Genomic DNA, 21,417 nt, shown 5'->3' on the forward strand with positions numbered 1-21,417 from the left:
AAGTACTGTTCTATTTTTCATGCATACGCCATCCAGGCAAGCGGAATTGAGAAAAAGAGAGGAACAGTTAAGATTAGAAGAAGAAGAGATGTTAGCCAGAGTATTGCAACTTAGCCTTCAGGAATAAATATAATGATATTATTAACAAATAGATTTGTTTGTGGAACAAGAACTTTATATGACTAAGTGTAACTGCAGAACTAGTTGGTTAGTAATCAGATTTCTAGCTTATATTCATTATATTTTCTTTCTTAGGAAAAGTAGTTTGATGAATAAACCTTTAATTATACACTGGTATACAGGAAGACAGATCAGCTAAGGATTTTGATAGAAGAGAAAAAATAAATTTTTAACCTTATCAGAATATAAACTTATAAAATAAAAAAAGTTTTTAGTAGAAATCATTGCTATTTCAATTAAAATATGCTTATTGTAGTTATGAAAGGTGCATTAAAAAATTAAACTATTTATAAAAGTATGTTTTATATAAAGTTTGACTTTACAGTTAGGAATATAATGTTGAAAATTCTTAGAATGATTGGTTAAAAATTAGGGTTGGGCCGGATATCCGGTTTGGCCGGTTATCCGGCCATTTTCAATATCCGGCTGGATACCGGATATTAAAACTATCCGGTTACAGGATACCTGGTTGTTTTTTGACGCCGGATATCCGGTTATCCGGCATTAGAAATCAGCCGAATATCCGGTATCCGGTTTCCAGCCAAAAAAGTATCCGGTCCAACCCTATAAAAAAGTTAAGGTATATTTGTAGGTATTATTGTTCAAAGTGTTAGTTGTTTAAAGTTGGAAATATTTGCGAAGGAGAAATGGAAAAGAAACGTCTTTTTATACTCATATGTATGTATGGATAGAAAAAATGTAAACTAATTTTTGTTTTGATGCTAAAGGATATAGAAATTGCAACCGGGTAAAACTACTTTGCTTTTTTAAAAAACGAGAAATATCTCGAAATGAAAAGTGTTTTCCACAACATACGTTTGTACATTGTGAATTTTGCCTCTCGGAATTTTGAAAGCAAAAATGTTTTTAAAGGTTTCAAAATCCTAGTTCATAACAATCACAAATGAATAAATACTATTTTCCTCTCAGCTGATGTTTGTTTGTGTATTTTATAGGGTTTGGCCGGATATCCGGTGTGGCCGGATATCCGGCCGGATAGTTTCAATATCCGGTATCCGGATATCCGGCCGGTTAGTTTCAATATCCGGATATCCGGTGTGGCCGGATATCCGGCCGGATAGTTTCAATATCCGGTGCGGCCGGATATCCGGCCGGATAGTTTCAATATCCGATATCCGGCCCAACCCTAGTATTTTAGTAATCTTTAAGCATTCACACAGATAAACAAACATTCAACGTGACATCCATAAGTTTTTTTTTTATACAATTGTCAGAATAAATGTTAATTAAGAATAGAAGAGGTGAATGATGAAGCAGCTTATAGTGCCTATTTAAACGTCATATAGTACAAATGACCAATGATAGGCCAGTATACATTTTACCATTGGTCAATTACAATGTATACTGGTCATTTGTATTATATGATGTCATTTTAATAGGCACTATAAGCTGCTTCGTGAATGATTTGTTTTATTTTTTTAAAGAGGACTATCCACGAACGAGAGCACATGATTCTAAGTACCTTCCAGCATTGATCCTAAGTATTTTCTTTCAGAATATAATATGTCACGATATATCATTATTGTATTGACGAGAAAATTTATGTTTCACCATATTTTTTTTAGGTATTTTAATTGATTTTGAAAACTTTTATGAAGCTAATTCTTTTAATAAAATGGATATTTGATGATACATATGCAAATACTTGTGTTATTTAGATTGTAAATTAATCCATACTAGCATTAATTTAAACATACATATGATATATAGTAAATGTGCTTTTAACTTTTTAAATTTTTTATCATTTGACAACATGGACAATTAAAGACACCCCGAACTCAACAAAATGTTTGATAGAATTTTGACTAAAAAACCTGAACATTTTTTTACTTTTCTTCAACTTGAAGTGGTGAAACATAAATTTTCTCGTCAATATAGTAATTATTAGTGGTGACCTATTATATTCTGAAAGAAAATACTTAGGATCAATGCTGGAAGGTACTTAGAATCACGTGCTCTTGTTCGTGGATAGTCCTCTTTTAATAGTAGTGATTGATTTACAGACTGGCCAGAGTGTACGTTTTGTACGTTACGCATCGAATCTGTGTACGTTCTGGACGTTATTTTGATATGTGTACGTAACGTATTTTGAAATTTGTATTTTTTGTACGTTTTACGTTTTTTTTTAAATAATAAGAATCAAATATTAGCAGAAAAGTAATTTGTATGTTTTGTACGAAAATTTTAACAAAAACTATAGGTGTATTATATTAAATAAATTCAATATTATCTTAAATTTTCATAGAACAAAAATATGTAGGTAAATTATGCATATATGTTATTAAAACTTACAGTTTAAATTTATGGATTTGAAATATATGTCCTATAGATTTAGTTTAAACTATTGAACAGAAAGAGATATGCAGTTGACTAAATTCAAGTTTAAATGCATTTCATGCAACTACCCCTTTAATAGATTTTACGATAATTTTTTTCAAATTCTTTATATACTTGGGTAAATTTTCCGAGATATCATAGGGTGCTCAGTTTAGGATTAAGAAGTCTTATTTTTTGGTATCTTCAGTTTTTAAAGAATAAGAATCAAATATAAATATAAAAGTATTTGTATATTTATTTGTATTTGTACAAAAAGTATTACAAAAATAGTATATTATCTATAATACAAAGTAGAATGATGTCTGTCCGTCTGCTTGTCCGTCTGTATATCAGAAGCTTAATATCTCAGTAACCACTGAATCTATTGGGCTCTACTCTTCATGGAATATACCTAATAGTCCTGTGATGGTTTTTTTCTTTTTTTACTTTCTACTAGGATTAGAGGCTTCGCCCCTAGCCTCTAGAGGCTTCGTCCCCTCTTTTATAGAATCGTTTGTTGGAAATTTGTCCAAAAAAAAATATAAAAAAAGATTGTGATTATTTTTTTCATTTAGGCTTCTCCCCAGGGTGCGGTGGGGGTTCCCCCACCCCGCTGATTTGCATTAGTTTATGAAAATAAATTGAGGGGTGGTTGATTTTTTTTGGAGGGTGGGTTTCCCACACTCTAAGAAAATAGCCTAAAACTACCACAGGACCAGTAGATATATTCCCTGATGATTAGAACCCAATCTGTTCAGTGGTTACCAAGATCTTAAGCTTTAGACAGACAGGCACTGATTTACTTTGTATCAAAGACTAGTATTTTCTGAGATCTTTAGCAATAGACAAAATAACCCTATATCCTATTATATATTTATCCTATAAATCCTTTTTTTCTGTAACGAAGAATCTCGCTAACTGCTGAACCGACATGATCATTGTGAGGTTGTAGGCTATTTTCTCTGTCCTTCCATATCCCTTCAAGAACCTGTATTCAAAATGGTAGAAAAATAGCCTAAAACCATCTCGGTAACTGTGTGAAGTAGTTATGAAAATCTTAAGCATCAGACAAAAAACTTACTACTTTATTTTATAGAATATACAGGATGTATGTCTCTCTGTCAGTTTATTTGTACCGAAGGTTCTCGCTAACCGCTAAACCGATATGGTTCTCCTTTACAGGGTAGCTTCTCATAGGTCCTGGGAGAGGGTACAACCACCCTCCCAAGAGAATTTACTCTTAGAAAAAAATCACCACACTTCCCCTATTTTCTCTTTCTTTTTAAAATTGAAATCAGAAGTGGGGGTGGTCTACTCCCCCCTCCCTCACTAAAAAATTTATTAGCGAAGCTACTCTATAATCACTTTGTCAGTCCGTTATGCTATCGGAGAAACGTGATTTTCTCGGCTCCTGTTTTTTGATTGAATAAGTTCACATTCTACATATTTTCATTGAGATTTGCCTTTTGGTTGGGGTGCTAGAAGATCTATTCCTAGATTTTCTTTTTTTCATGGTTTTCTCGACTTCTATTCAAGATAGACGGCTGAAATTTTCAGGAAATAAATAAATTCCTATTCTACATATTTTCAAAAAGTTTCTTTAAGGTTTGTCTTTTGTTGCAGTGCTAGATCGATTCCTAGATGTATAGGTTTTTGTGATTTTCTCTACTCATATTCCTGATAGACGGTTGTAATTGTCAGGGATTGTATTAGTTTTCATTCTTAATACTTCCACTAAATTTCATTGAGATTTGCTTATTGGTTGGGTGGCTGAATTTATTTCTAGATTATCACGTTATATATTTTTAAAAGTTTTTGTGATTTATTTAAATAAGTTAAATGCTTATTTTTTACGACACTACTCTATAGTTTATATATTTCCCAGATTTCCATTCATAACTTTTGAGCTTCGCTACTTAAGGATGTTGTCATCCTTGTTTTTTACTTTTTATTTTTAAATAAAAAAAATGGGTTTTTAATTCAACTCCCCCCCCCCCTAATTAAGTTCCTCTAGAGGCCTCTAAGGGCGTAGTCGCTGGTCCTTATAATAGGATATACTTTGTACATAATAACAGGATGTCTGTTTGTTTGTACCAAAGAATCTCGCTAACCACGGAACCGATATGGTTCTCCTTAACAGGATAACTTCTCATAGGTTTTTGGAAGTTTTTTAACTATTTTGGGGAAGAGTGTCACCATCCACCCTCCCAAGAGAAATTGACTTTAGAAAAAAAACTACCTCCTCCCCCCAAAAATGAATTTTAATTGCTCACTGATTTTAAGTTAATTTTTTTTCCAGATGTCTATAAATAACTTTTGAGCTTCGCTACTTATGTATGTTGTCATCCATGTTTTTTTATTGAATTCAACTCTTCCCTCCTCAAGTGCCCCTAGAGGCCTTTAGGAGCGTAGACGCTAGTTCTTTTAAATAGAGTAAGAGGATATCTTGTGTCTGTCAGTTCGCTATGGTTCTCCTTTACAGGTAGCTGCTAGTAGACTTAAATGTATTGATAATAGGTAACTAGGAAATTATTTAACTTATTTTTATTAGGAATGTACGTTTTTTTGTACGTTTTTTACTTTTTTTATGTACGTAACGTATTTTTTGTGTGTACGTTATGTACGTTTTTTATTTTCAAAATTGGCTGTCCAGTCTGGATTTAGTTCTGATTGAATACATCAAAAAAAAATGTCTTTATTAAGTTTTAAAACAGAGCAGCTAATTTCTTAAAATGTAATAAAACGTAAATGTGTCATGACTAAACTGCTCATTGAAACATATTTAACCCTGACATTATTTCACGTGTATTTGAAACATTCCAAGAGTAAACTTTTGTTGACTAACAAGTATCACTTTTTTTTTGTTAAACCGGCTAAAAAGTTTATTTACCACTAAATTGTAGGCATTATAAAGTTTATAAAATATCTTTAATTATGTTGTAGGACAAAAGAGCATACATGACTATCTAATTACAGATAAAAGTAATGAAATAATAGTTCATTGACTTTGTCCCTAGACTAATACTTGAACTATACCTAGTTGTTCACTTATTTATGTTAACCTTTTATTTTTTTGTGATTTATTTCTGTGATTTGAATTAAGTTTATTTGTAAATTAATTTGCATTTTAAGATTCGATTTTTGTAATGATTAAAAGTTATGCACAAATCTTTATAAAATTACTATGTAAAACATTTAGATCTTGTCAAAAAAAAATTCCAAATTATTTATTTGATATAAATTGTGATTTTAAAAAATATACCCTATGATGTTTTTCCCTAGGTACATTGTTGTAAATTAAATTGCTTCCACAATTAATGTTAATGTTTTTTTTAGAAAAATGACTATTATAGTTGTTAAATGACATTGTGCTGTATTGACTGTTTATAAACTTAAAAATTCATAGATTTTGAACTTTAAAAAATCTATGGGTTTAAGGTTTATTTTGATATGTTATGTAAAATTGTAATAATTGCATATTAAGTAAATGTAAATGTACTGGGTAAAAAAAAACATTTTTTCAAATATTTAGGATTGATTTTATCTTGTAAAATAATATAGGTATTGCTAAAATTTCTCGTAACTATTTAAAGAAATGCGGTGCCATTGCTAAGATTTACAGGTCCTGCTTCATTTATATGCATTCCAAAATAATTTTAGTAATATTAATACCTACTAAAAAATCAATCCAAAAAATGAAAAATAAAATTGTTTTTACAAGCCCAGCTTACAACTATGTATCTACTTTCAGACATCCCTTGTTGTTGTACAGACTATGCGCCTAGTAAGATGAGTATTGATGCATATGGACCTAGCTCACAACCTCTCACATTTCTTGACCCAGAGCTTGACAAGTAAGTTCAGTAAAATCATAGCAAACCTGCATATGAAAATGATTTCTTCTGCCAAAAAATAATTTTAAAAAAATCAAAACTTTTCTATAATTGAATTCGGTCCGTCTGTATGCAACGGATAGCTCTAAATGCCTTCTTAGAATTATCCTATGGACATTGTTTTTGTATGATAATTTGTAACTGTTGGGTTAAATTAATTCAGAAAGCGTAGCTACTCTATAAACGTTTACAGTAAGTTCGCAAGTCTAATCAAAACCTTTTAATTTTTTACTTTTTGGTAACAATATCCTGTATTTACGCAATTTACAATAGATATCTAGTTCGGTACTACGTCAAACCCTAGATACGTCAAACAGTAGATGCGACAAACGCTAGACAGACAAACAGTAGATGCGTCAAACGCTAGACAGACAAACGATAGATACGTCAAACACTAGACTACGACAAACAGTAGAATTTGCCATTTCGCGACAAACAGTAGAATTTGTAAAGTGCGACAAAAACTAGAAGCGACATACGCTAGAATATAAACTTTAAAAATATTTATAAATTTTTTCGTTCATAAATACTAAATTTATATTTATATTAATGCAGGGATCTAACTAGATAAGATAATTGCTGTAAAAATCTATGACATCCCCTATAGCAAAAATAAGTGGTTGAAACGTTTGAACACTCAACTTATTAAACCAACCAATCATAATTCATTAAAGTAACAAAAGTTGTTTAGTCAACGATTAAGAAAACGTTCTTATAAAACTTTGGGGACTAGTGTACTAAACAGCCCATTGTCCCGTCTCACTCTGCTATCATTGTCCCTTCCCTGGAGAAAATGTGATATAGCAATGAAAAGGTGATTTTGCAATACAGTTAAAACTAAACCAGCATGTGTTATTTTTTTGTATTTATAGTCATTAACAGTTATAAGATACATCAAAGAAGGTTTATTAAATTAAGTCTAATATAATTAAAGAGATAAAGAATTTTAGTAATCTAAACATAATTTTTTTTAAATGACATGTTTGTATAAAGTTTTTTTTACAGTTGCTTTGTTTAAACATCAATATAAATGGGCGGAGTAATATACACTTAGGAATAGGATGAGCAATATTTTATGAGCATTAATTATTTGACCATTTATGACTTCGCCTTACAACACTTTTTCAACAGCGCTGCTATTTAGTAGTAAGTGTATGTATGTTTGTATATCTATAATTCTGACAATCCGTTGCTTGACTGAAACGTTTTTCAGAAATCTATTTCACCTAGGCCGTGGGTTAAATCAAATAAATATAAAATAATTTCAATTGTAATGAAATTTTTCTTTTTAGATTCATACTTACAATACTTGTTTATTACAAGAGAAAAAATCTTGCTTTAATGTTGTTGCACTACTTACATATGATATTGTCCTTGTCTTTGAATCAGTGCAACGATTCATCTGGGGTAATTTTGGGGAAAAATAGGGGAATGCATGCAGGCAATACTAATTCAAATTTAAATGGAGGTGTTGTCACCCCTCTCCAAACCCCTACCACAGGCACTACTTTAAATAATAATCACCTTATAATTTTAGTCAGTAATAGGCAATATAATTTAAATTCCACAAATTAGTTAAAAACCTTCTGGACCTATATGAAGCTTCCCTCTAAAGAAGAACCATATCAGTTTAGCAGATAGTGAGATCCTTTGGTACATACAAAAAAGATTATTTCATTTTCTTTTTAAGATTTCAAAAGAACAAAAAATATTTTTTTTTTGGTGGGGGGGTTAGATACCCTCCACAAAATTAGTTAAAAACCTTCCCTGGACACACATAAAGCTTCACTGAATATGAGAACCATATCGGTTTAGCGGTTAGTGAGATCCATCGCTACAGACAAAAAAAGCGTATTACTTTACATAATAGGATTAATTCTAGTGTTTGTCGTATCTATTGTTTGTCGCCTTTAGAAAAAATCTAGTGTTTGTCATATTCTAGCGTTTGTCGCATTCTAGTGTTTGTCGTATCTAGCGTATGTCGTGTCTATGGTTTGTCTGTCTACTGTTTGTCTGTCTAGCGTTTGTCGCATCTACTGTTTGACGTATCTAGGGTTTGACGTAGTACCATCTAGTTCAATATAAAATTCTTATTCTCTTCAAGTATTCACGTTTGTTTGAACCTACCATCTGATTTTAGAGCTTCGCTTTGATGGATGTTGTTTTTCTTGTCTTTTTATAGGGCCAGTTAAAGTCACGTTGCTTGACACACACACATACATTCAATATTGTTTGTTTTTTTAGTGACTTGGGAGTGGGAGCAGACACGCAGGGGGATGACTACCAGTTCAACTACACCCTACCATCACAAAGTCAGATGGAAGATAATATTAAGGTAGTTTACTCTTAGAAAATTAAAGGGGAGGGGACTATGTACCAACCTTCCAGCAGTGATGTAAGGCATTTTCTTAGTTTCTGTTATATAGGGCTAAATTAATGAAAGTAGTTAAGGTTTTGATTTAAAAAAAAATATGTTTAACGTGTTGAGATTATAAATCATCAAATGCTTTGACACAAAAGTATACTTTTTCAATGAGAAATTCATTTAGCAAAAGGGGTGTTGACTATAATGATGTAAACAGTTTGACTAATGTACTATTTGCAGTTTACTTCATTTTATGGGGGTTTTATTAAGTACTTTGTTGAACTCAACAAAACATTTTATGATATTTCGTCAAAAAATTATTTCAATTTCAAAAAAATATACATCCAGTCCGATTATTAGTTATTTGGATGATAAATCTATATCCATACATTTATTATCTTAAGATAGAGATTGAAATAACTACCAACCTTAATAGTATACTTATTAATTGTCAATAGGTATGCCCTGCCAATTTTATCAACGGTTAATTTAAATTTGTACAATTTAGAACAAATAAACGTGTTTGTTTGCCCATTTTACCTTTTCAAACAATTTAAATCCTATTATTTTTATCTGAAAGAAAAATTTTTGCAGGGGTGTACATTCTGCACAGGATACATTTTTTCCCCCGGCTGAAAAATATTTAATCCCCCCCCCCCCCCCTAGTTTTTTCCCCATGAGAGAGAAAAAATGTTTTCAGTACTATTCATTTTTTACCCCTTCCACATATTTTTCTATATTTTCCCTCCCCCCTCCCCTTTAGTAGGGGATCCCATGTAGAATATATTCCCCAAGATTTATGCCTAAAAGATTTAAGGTTTAGCATTACCTATTACACAATGTACACATGGACATTTAGATATTACTACATTTTACAGAAATATTGTGATTTTTCAATATATGAAAATTCTATCTTTCAGGATAAGTTGAGTAAGCTTATCATCGATGAAGAAGAAGAAAGAAATAATAATTGGGAAGATAAAGAGCTTCAATTTGAGGTAAAGGGTTTGTTTCCTTTATGCTATGAGGTAAATTGTTTGTTTTCTTTATAATTTGAGTTAAAGGGTTTGTTTCCTTCATAATTTGAGGTAAAGGGTTTGTTTCCTTCATAATTTGAGTTAAAGGGTTTGTTTCCTTTTTAATTTGAGTTAAAGGGTTTGTTTCCTTTATAATTTGAGTTAAAGGGTTTGTTTCCTTCATAATTTGAGTTAAAGGGTTTGTTTCCTTTATAATTTGAGGGAAAGGGTTTGTTTCCTTCATAATTTGAGGTAAAGGGGTTGTTTCCTTTTTAATTTGAGGTAAAGGGTTTGTTTCCTTTATAATTTGAGGGAAAGGGTTTGTTTCCTTTATAATTTGAGGTAAAAGGTTTGTTTCCTTTATAATTTGAGGGAAAGGGTTTGTTTTCTTTATCATTTGAGGGAAAGGGTTTGTTTCCTTTATAATTTGAGGTAAAGAGTTTGTTTCCTTCATAATTTGAGTTAAAGGGTTTGTTTCCTTTATAATTTACCCAAGTATTGCAAGCGTAGTTACAGAATGAATTACAGAAAGCCAAAGACAAAAATATACTTAACAAATTTTTTTTTCAATTTTGCATTAAATATATTAAATCAGATTTTTACTTAATATCTTAATATTTTTTCTGTTTTACATTTTTTAAAACATTTACTTTTGGGTAATTTTTTGTAGTAGTTATTAAAAATACAAAGTCGGCAAGGTAAGATTGTAATAATAATGTGACACATTTGCAGGATGAAGAGGAGGACCACGGGGGCGGTGTCAGCGGTCTGTCTCTCCCCTCCAACAGTTGTGCATACTGTGGCATTCATGATCCTGCCACTCTTGTCAACTGTAACATCTGTAAGAGATGGTTTTGTAATAGCAGAGGGAATACGTCCGGCAGCCATATTGTTAATCATATGGTTAGAGCTAAACATAAGGTAAACATTACTTGTTTTCATACTTAAATGTACCATTCATTAAGTAAAGGTTGGTCATACCTAAGTAGTAGCCTATGAAAGCATATTTTCTGCAAACCACATGTAATCTGTGATTATTTTTTAGATAATTTTCTGTTAAAAATTTATATTATATTATAGGAAGTAACTCTACACAAGGATGGACCTCTGGGAGAAACTGTGCTTGAATGCTACAGCTGCGGAGTCAGGAATGTGTTTGTCCTTGGTTTTATACCAGCCAAGGCGGATAGTGTGGTCGTGCTACTTTGTAGACAACCTTGTGCAGCTCAAAATAGTTTAAAGGTAGATATTTTTGTTGTTGTTGCACAGCTTCTTTTAAATCATACCTAATGATTGCGTCTGTTTGCTAACACTATTTTGGATAATTTCAGTCCTACCAAATTTAATGGATTCACGGGTAAAATATTAAATAGTCAATAGATTTTTTGAGCCAAACCAAATCTATTTTTACAATTACAAATTCTTATTCTCTGGCTAGATGTAGGTTAATGTTCTAAAGATTCGAATCTATGTATATAAAGATTAGCAACCTATAATTAGTGATGGCAATCCGTCGAATTTTTGGGCCGGATTCGGATTCAAAGTGGCGGATTCCTTGCGGTTTCCGGATTCTAGCAGTATTTTAAAAAGCTTTTTTTTAAAATAAATGAAGCATGAAAAGCTGTGAAATGAAAATAAATACTTACAAAAAAACGCAACTTTGGATGCTAGCTACCATTATACCTGTAGTTAAGAAGAAACAATAAAATACTTTTTAGGTATATGTCTGCCACATTTTAAGTAACTAGGTAAGTTTTGTCTGTAAAAAAAACTGTTATTTGTATTTGTAATTTTAGCCTACCAATTAAGAATCCGGAATCCGCTATTAAAAAACGGATTCCGGATTCGGATTCCAAAATTTGCCCAAAAATTGGGTGGATTCCGGATCCGGATTGCCATCCCTACCTACAATGAAGCTTAACTTAATCTTTTATAAGAATATATTTATCTAGGATATGAACTGGGATCAAGAACAGTGGCGGCCGCTGATATCTGACCGCCAGCTGCTCAACTGGCTGGTTAAAGTGCCAAGCGATGCAGAGCAGCTGCGTGCCAGGCAGGTGAATGCTGTACAAATAAATAAGCTGGAAGATCTATGGAAGGAGAACATCGATGCTGAGTTCCAGGTTTGTTTTTAAACAAGGACGGCAATGTCCATAAATAGTGCAGCATTAATCAAACCCCCCTAGAAGGGCACTTATTTAACCCTCTAGATCAAGTTACAAAATTTGGAGCTATTTTTCCAAGGCAATTTCTATGTTATGGTTGACGTACCTTCCCATAAGTTGTAAAGAGACACACACAGACAGAAAGACACCCTGTTACTTTTCTATAAGATTATGTATTAAGATTACATGTAACCAGTATTGCGGATCCGCTTTGATTGTATGCGGATCCGGATCCTCCAAATTTGGTCAGTGCGGATCCGGATCCGGATCCTTGACAATAAAATTAAAATCACCAAATTTTTCAAAAAATATTTATTCTTTAATCTCGAAGTCAAAAATACTTTTAATTTTCAAGTCTGAACCTAAACCTTAAAGATTGGCTCTCATCACGAGAATGTCTGATTTTCAAAATTTGTATGTGACTATTTTATATAAAGGGGTAGTTTCACGAAATGCATTTGAACTTAATTTAGTGAACCGCATATTTTTTCCTAGTTAATGGGTTAAATTACATTTATATAACTTATATTTGAAATAAATTCAATTTTCTACCACGTAGTTTTTAAAATATCAAGACTTGAAAATTGTCTTTTAGTGATATATGCAATTTAAAAATACGATTTTCAAGTCTTGATATTTTAAAAACTACAATTAAGTTCAAATGCATTTCGTGAAACTACCCCTTTAGGTAGATTTTTCCATAAAGGGAGAGGTCATTTTCTAGTAAATCCCGTAAAGGTGTGTGTTATAAGGCCTAAAAATAGTAGTAGAACGATAAGGTGCTCTAGATATATGTATTCCCTATTGAATAGAACAATAGGGAAATTTTTTTTTTTTTTTGATAACCGTACCTGGATTATCTAAAAAAAATACGAAATTTCTATCAAACGCTTTGTTTGGCTCAAACTGACAAAATTTTAAAAAAATATAATTATAATAATAATGTTTTCTATAGGTACAAGGTAAAGGTTAAGAACAATCTATACCATTAAACAAAGGAAGAAGTCATTCTTTACAGGTTGATTTATTATAATTATATTTTTTTTTATTTGTGTCAGTTTGAGCCAAACAAAGCGTTTGATAGAAATTTCAGATATTCCAGGTACGGTTATCAAAAAAAAAAAAAAAAAAATTTCTTCCCTATTGTTCTATTCAATAGGAAATACAAATATATAGAGCACCTTATCGTTCTACTACTATTTTTAGGCCTTATAACACACACCTTTACGGGATTTACTAGAAAATGACCTCTCCCTTTATACCCAGGATCCGGATCCGGATCCTTGGACTCAAAAATATGCGGATCCTTGCGGATCCGGATCCATAACACTGCATGTAACTTTACTGAAATCTGAATTTTCAGGACCTGGAGAAGCCAGGTGTGGACGAGGATCCGCAACAGGTCTTGCTCAGATATCAGGACGGATATCAGTATCAGAACATCTTTGGTCCTCTTGTAAAGTTGGAAGCTGATTATGACAAGAAACTGAAGGAGTCCCAAACTCAAGATAATATCGAAGTCAGGTACAAAATAATAATTTCTAATATTGGTGCCTTCTTACAAAATGTCCCCCACATTATTTTTGAAATAAATTGTAAATAAGGGGTAGTTTTTTCTTCCTAGCATAACCCCTGCGGAAGACCTTAACTTAACCTGACCTAAAGTAATATAAGATTATACGTAAAGCTCCCCCAAATTATTCTCAATTTGTTTTTAGAAGTCAAATAAGTACCTATAGGATTCATATAGATCTTGTTTTTGTCTTTTTTTTTTAAGGAGATAATCAAAGTTATTACTTATTTTTCACTAACTCTAATACAGGTGGGACGTTGGTTTGAATAAGAAGATAACAGCCTACTTCAATATGGCAAAGAATGATGTTGATATGAAAATGATGCCAGGTTAGTTTTATACCTCCTACCCAACAGCGATCTAAGGGGATAAGAAAATGGCCGATAAAATGATGTACATCCCCAATGATGATTAACAAAATGACCCTATCTGTAGATTACTATTAGTGGTTGAAACGTTTGAAAACTAAACTTCAAATTAAATAATGATCTCAAAGTTGTAAAGCCAACAAATTAGAAAAAGATATAAAACTTTGAAGAATAGTGCAATTGTGGTATCGCCCTTACTTTCCCAGCTATGAAGTAGCTTTGCTTCCAGCAACATTTAGCTGCAGTTTTATTAGCAGCAAGACTTTTTTTTGTCAGAAATAAATCTACTCTTAATTTAAAAAGTAAAGATAACAATAAAAATAAAGGGGGGGGGCGAAAGTGACACTTTTTGAAACCAAAACTAAGAGTCAACAAAGGAACTCAACTAAAAAAAGGGTTACAGGTCTGAGATTTTGCATGGCAGTTGCTTTATAGGGGTACAATATGGAACTGTGAAGAAACGGCGGCGCAACCGCCGAAAACCGCCGTTTCCCGCCGTAATTTTTGTTGCCTTTTCTCGGCGGTTTTCGGCGGTTGCGCCGCCGTTTCTTCACAGTTCCATATTGTACCTCTATAAAGCAACTGCCATGCAAAATGTCAGACCTGTAACTCTTTTTTTAGATGAGTTCCTTTGACTTTTAGTTTTGGTTTCAAAAAGTGTCACTTTCGCCCCCCCCCTTTGTATATTATGAACTTATTTGAATGCACTTACAAAAATCCAGCTCCTATAGACCTACTTTGACAGGATATACAGTTTTATCCCAAGTGAAGGTCAAGGTCGCCTCTAGAATTGATATTCTATTTTTCTTATTTTGTAACAATCTAAATTCAGGAAGCTAATACAAAATCTACAGATGTCTAATTGAAACGTAATTAACTCAATCTAATCAGATTCTAAATATTTTAATCTTATTTTAAATTGAATCCTATAATTTTCATAACCTTCTCCCTTGGAATAGGTGATGAGTTGAGACTACGTTACCTGGGAGATATGCAGAAACCATGGTCAGGTGTCGGACATGTTATCAAGGTAGGAATAGAAATAAAAACCTTATGCTATAATATGAAAACATTAAATCAATGACTTAACCAAGGGCATGCATAGGGTTATGCTTGGGGGTTTAGCGAGCGCAACCGAAAATTTTGACAACCAATATCTAGGGGAAGTAAATTTTTGTGTACGAAATCAACATACTCTACTTAAAAATTACTAAAGCTTTCTTTTGATTGGTAATTAATTTAGCCGGCGAAGTGCGCAAATGTTTTTAAAATTTTTTTTATCTTGCCTTAAAGGGGTTTTGGCCTAGAGGGTTGACACATAAAGGGTTTAATTTTATAAGATATGTGAACACACTTCTTTTCTGCATGCCTTTGAGCTTAAAAATAATTCAAACAAAAGGCATAATTTAATCAGTTCTGTTTTAACATATTAAGTTTTTAGTCTATTATTATGTTTACTCTTTATGTTTCAAACTAATTTAGGTTTCCGATAATTACGGAGACGAGGTTGGAATTGAGTTGAAGTCTAACCAAGGAGCGCCCACGGGCTGCACTAGTAATTTTGTTCTAGATTTTGTTTGGAAATCAACCAGCTTTGATAGGTGAGACTTTTTTCTTTTTAATGTGATTTCTCTCTTTTATATACTATTTGGAACACTAATGGACCATGTAATTTATAGAAACAATACAAAGCTAAAGATAAACTCTTAACTTTTAAGAATCTACAAATGAATTCACAACAATTTTTAAAAGGCTTAAAATTTTAGGCAAAATAGTTTTTATTCAAGTGAAATATCCCTATCTTTAGGTAATGTTTATTTTAGGGTTGGCAATTTTTGGGCCAATTTTGGAATCCGGATCCGGAATCCGTTTTTTAATAGCGGATTCCGGTAGGCTAAAATTAGCGTCTTGAGTTTTTTCTTTCAACTGCCTGCAAAAATTATCATCATTACTTATAAAATCTTTTAAAATCTGGTTCGATTATCGAAAGTGAATTATAGAGAACACCAAGAACATTAATTTTTAGGACATATGTAGCACTTAATTTTTTTGATTAAAAAAAATCCTTTTAAATTACTGCTAGAATCCGGAATCCGAATCCGGAATCCGCCAAAAATAAGAATCCGAAATCCGTCACTAGTTTATTTATAAACAAAAACAATTGGATATTTTATTTTTGTTCCTTTTAGAATGCAAGCAGCTCTGCGAAAGTTTGCAGTGGATGATACAAGTGTGTCTGCCTACATTTATCATAGGAATGTTTTTTTTCTTCTAATAGTGGCTTTGCCCCTAAATTTTAGGTTTTTAAAATTCTGTATATAGCAAATTTTTTTTATATTTTTTTGTCATTTTTCTCCTTTTTTGGCTGGTGGTTGGATGAGGGGCGTGACCCACTCTCAGTTTCCAAAAGGGTTATTGCCTTACATGCAGAGCCCTATAAATGTTAAACTTCAATCCGAACAGACATACTTCCTACTTTCTATACAAATAAAATTGTAAAAATATATTGATAAAATGAAAACTACATTGATAAATTGAAAACATAATTGAACCTGCAGACTTCTTGGACACGATGTAGACGATGTGTTATTCCGAACACATTTACCCAAGCATTTCTCTGCCCCGAATTTACCTGATTTAAATAGATCACAGGTATTTTTTCTAGGGTTGGGCCGGATATCCAGTGTGGCCGGATATCCGGTCATTTTCAATATCCGGCCGGTTACCGGATATTGAAACTATCCGGCCGGATATCCGGCTCTAAAATTTTTTATACTTTACACCAAAACTCTCTGCTTTTTAAAATCTTAAATGGCTATAATTTTCTTATTACCTATTGAAGTTAGAAGAACATTTTTTCTGAATAAGTTTAACTTTATGTAAATTTATATAAGATTTCTGAAGAAATTTTTTTTTACTACTTTAATATCTGGTAATTTGGCCGGTTATCCGGCCGGATATCCGGTAATTTGGCCGGATAACCGGATATTTGCCGGCGTTGGCCGGATATCCGGCCGGTTACCGGATATCCGGCATTTGAAATCAGCCGGATATCCGGTATCCGGCCAAAAAAGTATCCGGCCCAACCCTAATTTTTTCATGGCTCTATTAACTACCTATCAAACTTGTCGTTTGTCTAAAAAATTAAAATATAGTGGTAAAAATTTGCTTTTAAGTGTAATTGAAAAAATTACCTAGAGCTTTTAAATTCCTATTTCATTAGATTTTCAAGTAATTTTTAAAAGAAAAAGTATCTTTCTAATGTACGATTTCAGGTACTTCAACACTTTAATGTTAAATGTGTTCTAGGTATATGCAGTTAAGCACGCCCTTCAAAGGCCACTGTCCTTGATCCAGGGGCCTCCAGGAACTGGTAAAACAGTCACCTCAGCTACAATCATTTATCAGGTAAATAAAAATTTGATGCTATTTTTGTTTTAAGTAAATATATAGAAAATAATAATCGTTTTGTTCCTGTTTATTTTTAATTATAAACATTGGCTCTAGAAATATTTGTTTTAGCTTGTGAAGCAACATGGCGGACCAGTATTAGTTTGCGCGCCATCCAATACAGCTGTTGATCAGCTGACTGCTAAAGTACACCTCACTGGCTTAAAGGTAATAAATCCTCTATATTATCTCCCAATCAGCTCTTATTAGAGTTTGTGTAAATTAAGTTCTTAAGGAAATAAATATAAATATAAATAAATTCATTTAAAGTAACAGATAGGGAGGAAGGGGACATTGGGCTGATTATTACACTAGTCCTCAAAGTATATAACAACGTTTTCTTATCAGTTGGTATAATAACTTTGGGGACTTTTATTGAATTTTGATTCGTTGGTTCATTAAGTTGAATGTCCAAACGATTCAATCACTTATTATAATGGCGTTGCTACAAAAGACCAACGCCTACAAAAGACCAACATTCAAAAAATCGTAATGCTAGAAGGTCATGGCCGCATAGCTCGACCCCCTGGCCTGCCTAGCCGCGGGCGCTCGGCCCCATTGCCTATAACCTAACCTAACTTATGTATGAATTTTTAATGTACATTAACTTGTTTATAGTTTAGAATTTCGTTGATTTTACAAAAAGTGGTTGGTTAATTTTTTTCTTCAAATTTTTAATATTTTTCTATAATATTTAGGTAAGGTTAGGTTAGGTTATAGGCAAGGGGGCCGAGCGCCCGCGGCTAGGCAGGCCAGGGGGCCGAGCGCTGCCGCCATGTATTGATTATGTATTACTTTATTATATGTTTATATAACAATATATATTTGTTGGTCTTTTGTAGAGTTGGTCTTTTGTAGGCGTTGGTCTTTTGTAGAGTTGGTCTTTTGTAGGCGTTGGTCTTTTGTAGGCGTTGGTCTTTTGTAGAGTTGGTCTTTTGTAGCAACGCCATTATAATCTACAGAAGGGGTAATTTTGTGTATCATTATTAAGAACGTACATCAATTCATTGACCTTTGTCTTATCCCTTTAGAGCCCTGAACAAAGATACTTTTAAACATATGAATTAAATATATTGTGTAGGTGGTGCGTGTGTGCGCCAAGTCACGTGAAGCATTGGATACTCCTGTAGCCCATTTGGCATTACATAATCAGGTAAATTATTATCCTATAATTTAAATCAGTAAAATCTTGTAAACTGCTGAACCGACCGTTCAATAATTATCAAGAAAGCATTGGTTCAATTGTAATAAAGGTCCAAGATAAGTTGATAATATTAATATCAATTTGATTATGTTGATTTTAAGTACTGAAACTACTACATCTCATTACTTTTTTATAGATTAAGAATATGGAAGGTTCAGGAGAAATGCAAAAGTTGCAGCTCTTGAAAGAAGAAACTGGTGAATTATCAAGCAATGATGAAAAGAGGTATTTGATTATTTTTTATACTAAGATTTAGGCTTTGAAATGTGTTAAGTACATATGTTAATGGACTTATTTTCAAAATTTTATTATTAAAATAAAATTATTTTCTGTTCAGGTATCGAATCCTGCGGAAACAGGCCGAGAAAGAACTGTTGGATTTAGCTGATGTGATTTGTTGTACATGTATTGGTGCTGGTGACCCCAGGCTTAGCAGGTAATTTTTACATCAAACAGACAACTAACTCCTTTATTATTTGACTTTTGCCTGGAAGTCCTTCTATGCTTGTTAAAGAGTTTGACTTCATTTTCTAATTTATATGACTCTATTATTTTACAATTTAGGATGAAATTTTCCTCTATCTTGATTGATGAGAGTATGCAGGCGACAGAACCTGAATGTATGGTCCCAGCTGTTCTGGGGGCTAAACAGCTCATTCTAGTCGGTAAGTAAAATTAATATCCTTATTATTCTTTTAGAATTCTTTTAAGCACATGAAAGGTTTTGAATTAATTTGCTTTAAGTATTCAATGAATGTTAGTTACTGTTTTGCATGGATATTTTTAACCATGTATTTTAATGATTACAACAATTTAAAGCTTTTCTCGTAAAGGTGATCACTGCCAGTTGGGACCTGTGGTGATGTGCAAGAAAGCCGCCAATGGAGGCCTCAGCCAGTCTTTGTTTGAGCGCCTTGTGGTCCTAGGAATCCGTCCTTTTAGACTTGAAGTTCAATACAGGTGCGTAATTGATAAGTTGTTACGCTATAAATGTCAAACACAATTTAATTCATTTATCTTATGCTTAAGCTGCTACCAACGTTAAATTAGGAAATATAGAGGTTAAACTCTTTGTAATGGTGAACAATGGCTGGCACAACTGTCTATACATTATGTACCATTTTTATATACTAAAACATAATAAGACAATTATAAAGTAAAAATGATCACAAACAAAATATATAAAACATTAGCAGCCAAGTACAGTTCATCTTCAGGCCATATCCTGTAACATAACAATGTTGAACATGAACATATAAATGGATGTATTAAACATAACTTGTTTTATTTTTAGAATGCACCCATTGCTCAGTAAATTTCCAAGTAACTTTTTCTACGAGGGAAGTCTTCAGAATGGCGTGTCAGGGGATGATAGGAAGCTCAGTATTGACTTCCCCTGGCCACAGCCTGACATACCTATGATGTTCTATATAGCTACAGGTATTCACTTTTATTTTAGACAAGATTACGTTTTCTTTGTTTTAATGTCGGCTTGGGTTGGGAGACCTTTCCGCAATGGGATAGGCATATAGAAGAACTTGCCACCCCCCCCCCCTCATTTTTAATTTATGTAAAAAATAAGAAAGTTTTTTCGAAGTTCGGCACTTCGGGGTAAATTTACCGAAAATTTTACGGCTTAAATGTTATTAAAACAAAACAAAATCAAGTACGTTTAATCCAAAACATTTGTCTCTAATACCTTTTTTTCTTTAAAATCCTGAATCCAAATGAATTCAGGTCAAGAAGAAATAGCTGGAAGTGGAACATCTTTCCTCAACAGAACCGAGGCTGCCTGCGTTGAAAAGATAGCTACAAAGTAAGTTTTTGTTTTAAGTTTTACATAGGTATAAGATTATTTTCTGAAAAAAATTTGGTTACATTATTTGTTGATAAAAATTGAACAGCTAATTATAAGATGCTTTAACATGCTTGCTTAGGGTATAAATCAAAAGACTTATTCTCTTAAAATTTTTGGTATATTTTTTTAGATTCCTGAAGACTGGCATTAAACCTGAACAGATAGGTGTAGTAACACCCTACGAAGGACAGCGAAGCTTTCTGGTACAGTACATGCAGTACCAAGGCAGTCTTCATTCTAAAATTTATCAGGTACGCGTTCTTAGGGTTAGGTATATTTTTCTATCATTTTTATTTTGCATTTTATACGTTTTATAAAGCAATGTGTGGTAATTAAATGAAGAATTCATTAAAAACTAATGTAAAAGATAAAACATTGTCTCTTTGGTAGCTTTTTATTAAAAAAATCCCTCATTTTTATCTATAAAAGTTTAAGTTATTACTACTTTGAAATGGTTAGTAAGATCCAACCTTATGATGTTAAATAAATTTCAAAGAGCACAGTTTAAGACGAATTCAAAACGTAGGTGAAATATTTTGTAAAGCACAATTTTGTACCTTGTAATGATATTTTGTATAGGGTTGGGCCGGATACTTTTTTAGCTGGATACCGGATATCCGGCAAATAACCGGATATCTGGCCGGATAACCGGATATCCGGCGTCAAAAATCAGCCGGATATCCTGTAACCGGATAGTTTTAATATCCGGTATCCGGCCGGATATTGAAAATTGCCGGGTATCCGGCCGGATAACCGGCCCAACCCTAATTTTGTAGGAGTTGGAAGTTGCGAGTGTTGACGCGTTCCAGGGAAGAGAAAAGGATATCATCATTATTTCCTGTGTTAGATCAAACGAACATCAGGTTAGATTAATTTTTTTTCCAGTATGGCTTCGAAACCGATTAATAGGTATCCGGGGGATTAGAACCGGTTCTAATTCATACTGAAAAATCATGTATTGTATCGTATTATAGCCTGTTTTCTTAATTTGAACTTTTTTTTTCT

The 21,417-nt window shown here is 32.7% G+C and overlaps 2 protein-coding genes across 7 annotated transcripts in view; both read left to right on the top strand.

Moving 5' to 3' along the window:
- Window positions 1–6,269, top strand: part of LOC145333629 (ankyrin repeat domain-containing protein 13A) — a 25,170-nt gene extending 18,901 nt beyond the window's left edge. Inside the window, exons 18-19 of the mRNA XM_080178800.1 lie at window positions 33–119; window positions 254–6,269. Coding sequence (XP_080034926.1) covers window positions 33–119; window positions 254–264 — 98 coding nt within the window. The 3' untranslated portion in view covers window positions 265–6,269. The remainder of the gene's footprint in view (window positions 1–32; window positions 120–253) is intronic.
- Window positions 6,246–21,417, top strand: part of Upf1 (Upf1 RNA helicase) — a 31,112-nt gene continuing 15,940 nt past the window's right edge. For all 6 annotated transcript variants that reach the window (XM_080178759.1, XM_080178756.1, XM_080178768.1 and 3 more), the window contains exons 1-23: window positions 6,246–6,371; window positions 8,655–8,745; window positions 9,696–9,773; window positions 10,524–10,712; window positions 10,872–11,033; window positions 11,744–11,917; window positions 13,323–13,483; window positions 13,782–13,861; window positions 14,860–14,930; window positions 15,383–15,501; window positions 16,090–16,153; window positions 16,457–16,552; window positions 17,210–17,308; window positions 17,423–17,518; window positions 18,432–18,503; window positions 18,691–18,779; window positions 18,892–18,990; window positions 19,119–19,219; window positions 19,388–19,514; window positions 19,849–19,994; window positions 20,292–20,370; window positions 20,543–20,663; window positions 21,189–21,275. In XM_080178759.1, the coding sequence (XP_080034885.1) occupies window positions 6,253–6,371; window positions 8,655–8,745; window positions 9,696–9,773; window positions 10,524–10,712; window positions 10,872–11,033; window positions 11,744–11,917; window positions 13,323–13,483; window positions 13,782–13,861; window positions 14,860–14,930; window positions 15,383–15,501; window positions 16,090–16,153; window positions 16,457–16,552; window positions 17,210–17,308; window positions 17,423–17,518; window positions 18,432–18,503; window positions 18,691–18,779; window positions 18,892–18,990; window positions 19,119–19,219; window positions 19,388–19,514; window positions 19,849–19,994; window positions 20,292–20,370; window positions 20,543–20,663; window positions 21,189–21,275 (2,520 nt within the window). In that variant the 5' untranslated portion in view covers window positions 6,246–6,252. The remainder of the gene's footprint in view (window positions 6,372–8,654; window positions 8,746–9,695; window positions 9,774–10,523; window positions 10,713–10,871; window positions 11,034–11,743; window positions 11,918–13,322; window positions 13,484–13,781; window positions 13,862–14,859; window positions 14,931–15,382; window positions 15,502–16,089; window positions 16,154–16,456; window positions 16,553–17,209; window positions 17,309–17,422; window positions 17,519–18,431; window positions 18,504–18,690; window positions 18,780–18,891; window positions 18,991–19,118; window positions 19,220–19,387; window positions 19,515–19,848; window positions 19,995–20,291; window positions 20,371–20,542; window positions 20,664–21,188; window positions 21,276–21,417) is intronic.

Source organism: Acartia tonsa, chromosome 2 (genome assembly GCF_053477335.1).
Source record: "Acartia tonsa isolate MP-2025a chromosome 2, ASM5347733v1, whole genome shotgun sequence".
Classification (NCBI taxonomy): domain Eukaryota; kingdom Metazoa; phylum Arthropoda; class Copepoda; order Calanoida; family Acartiidae; genus Acartia; species Acartia tonsa.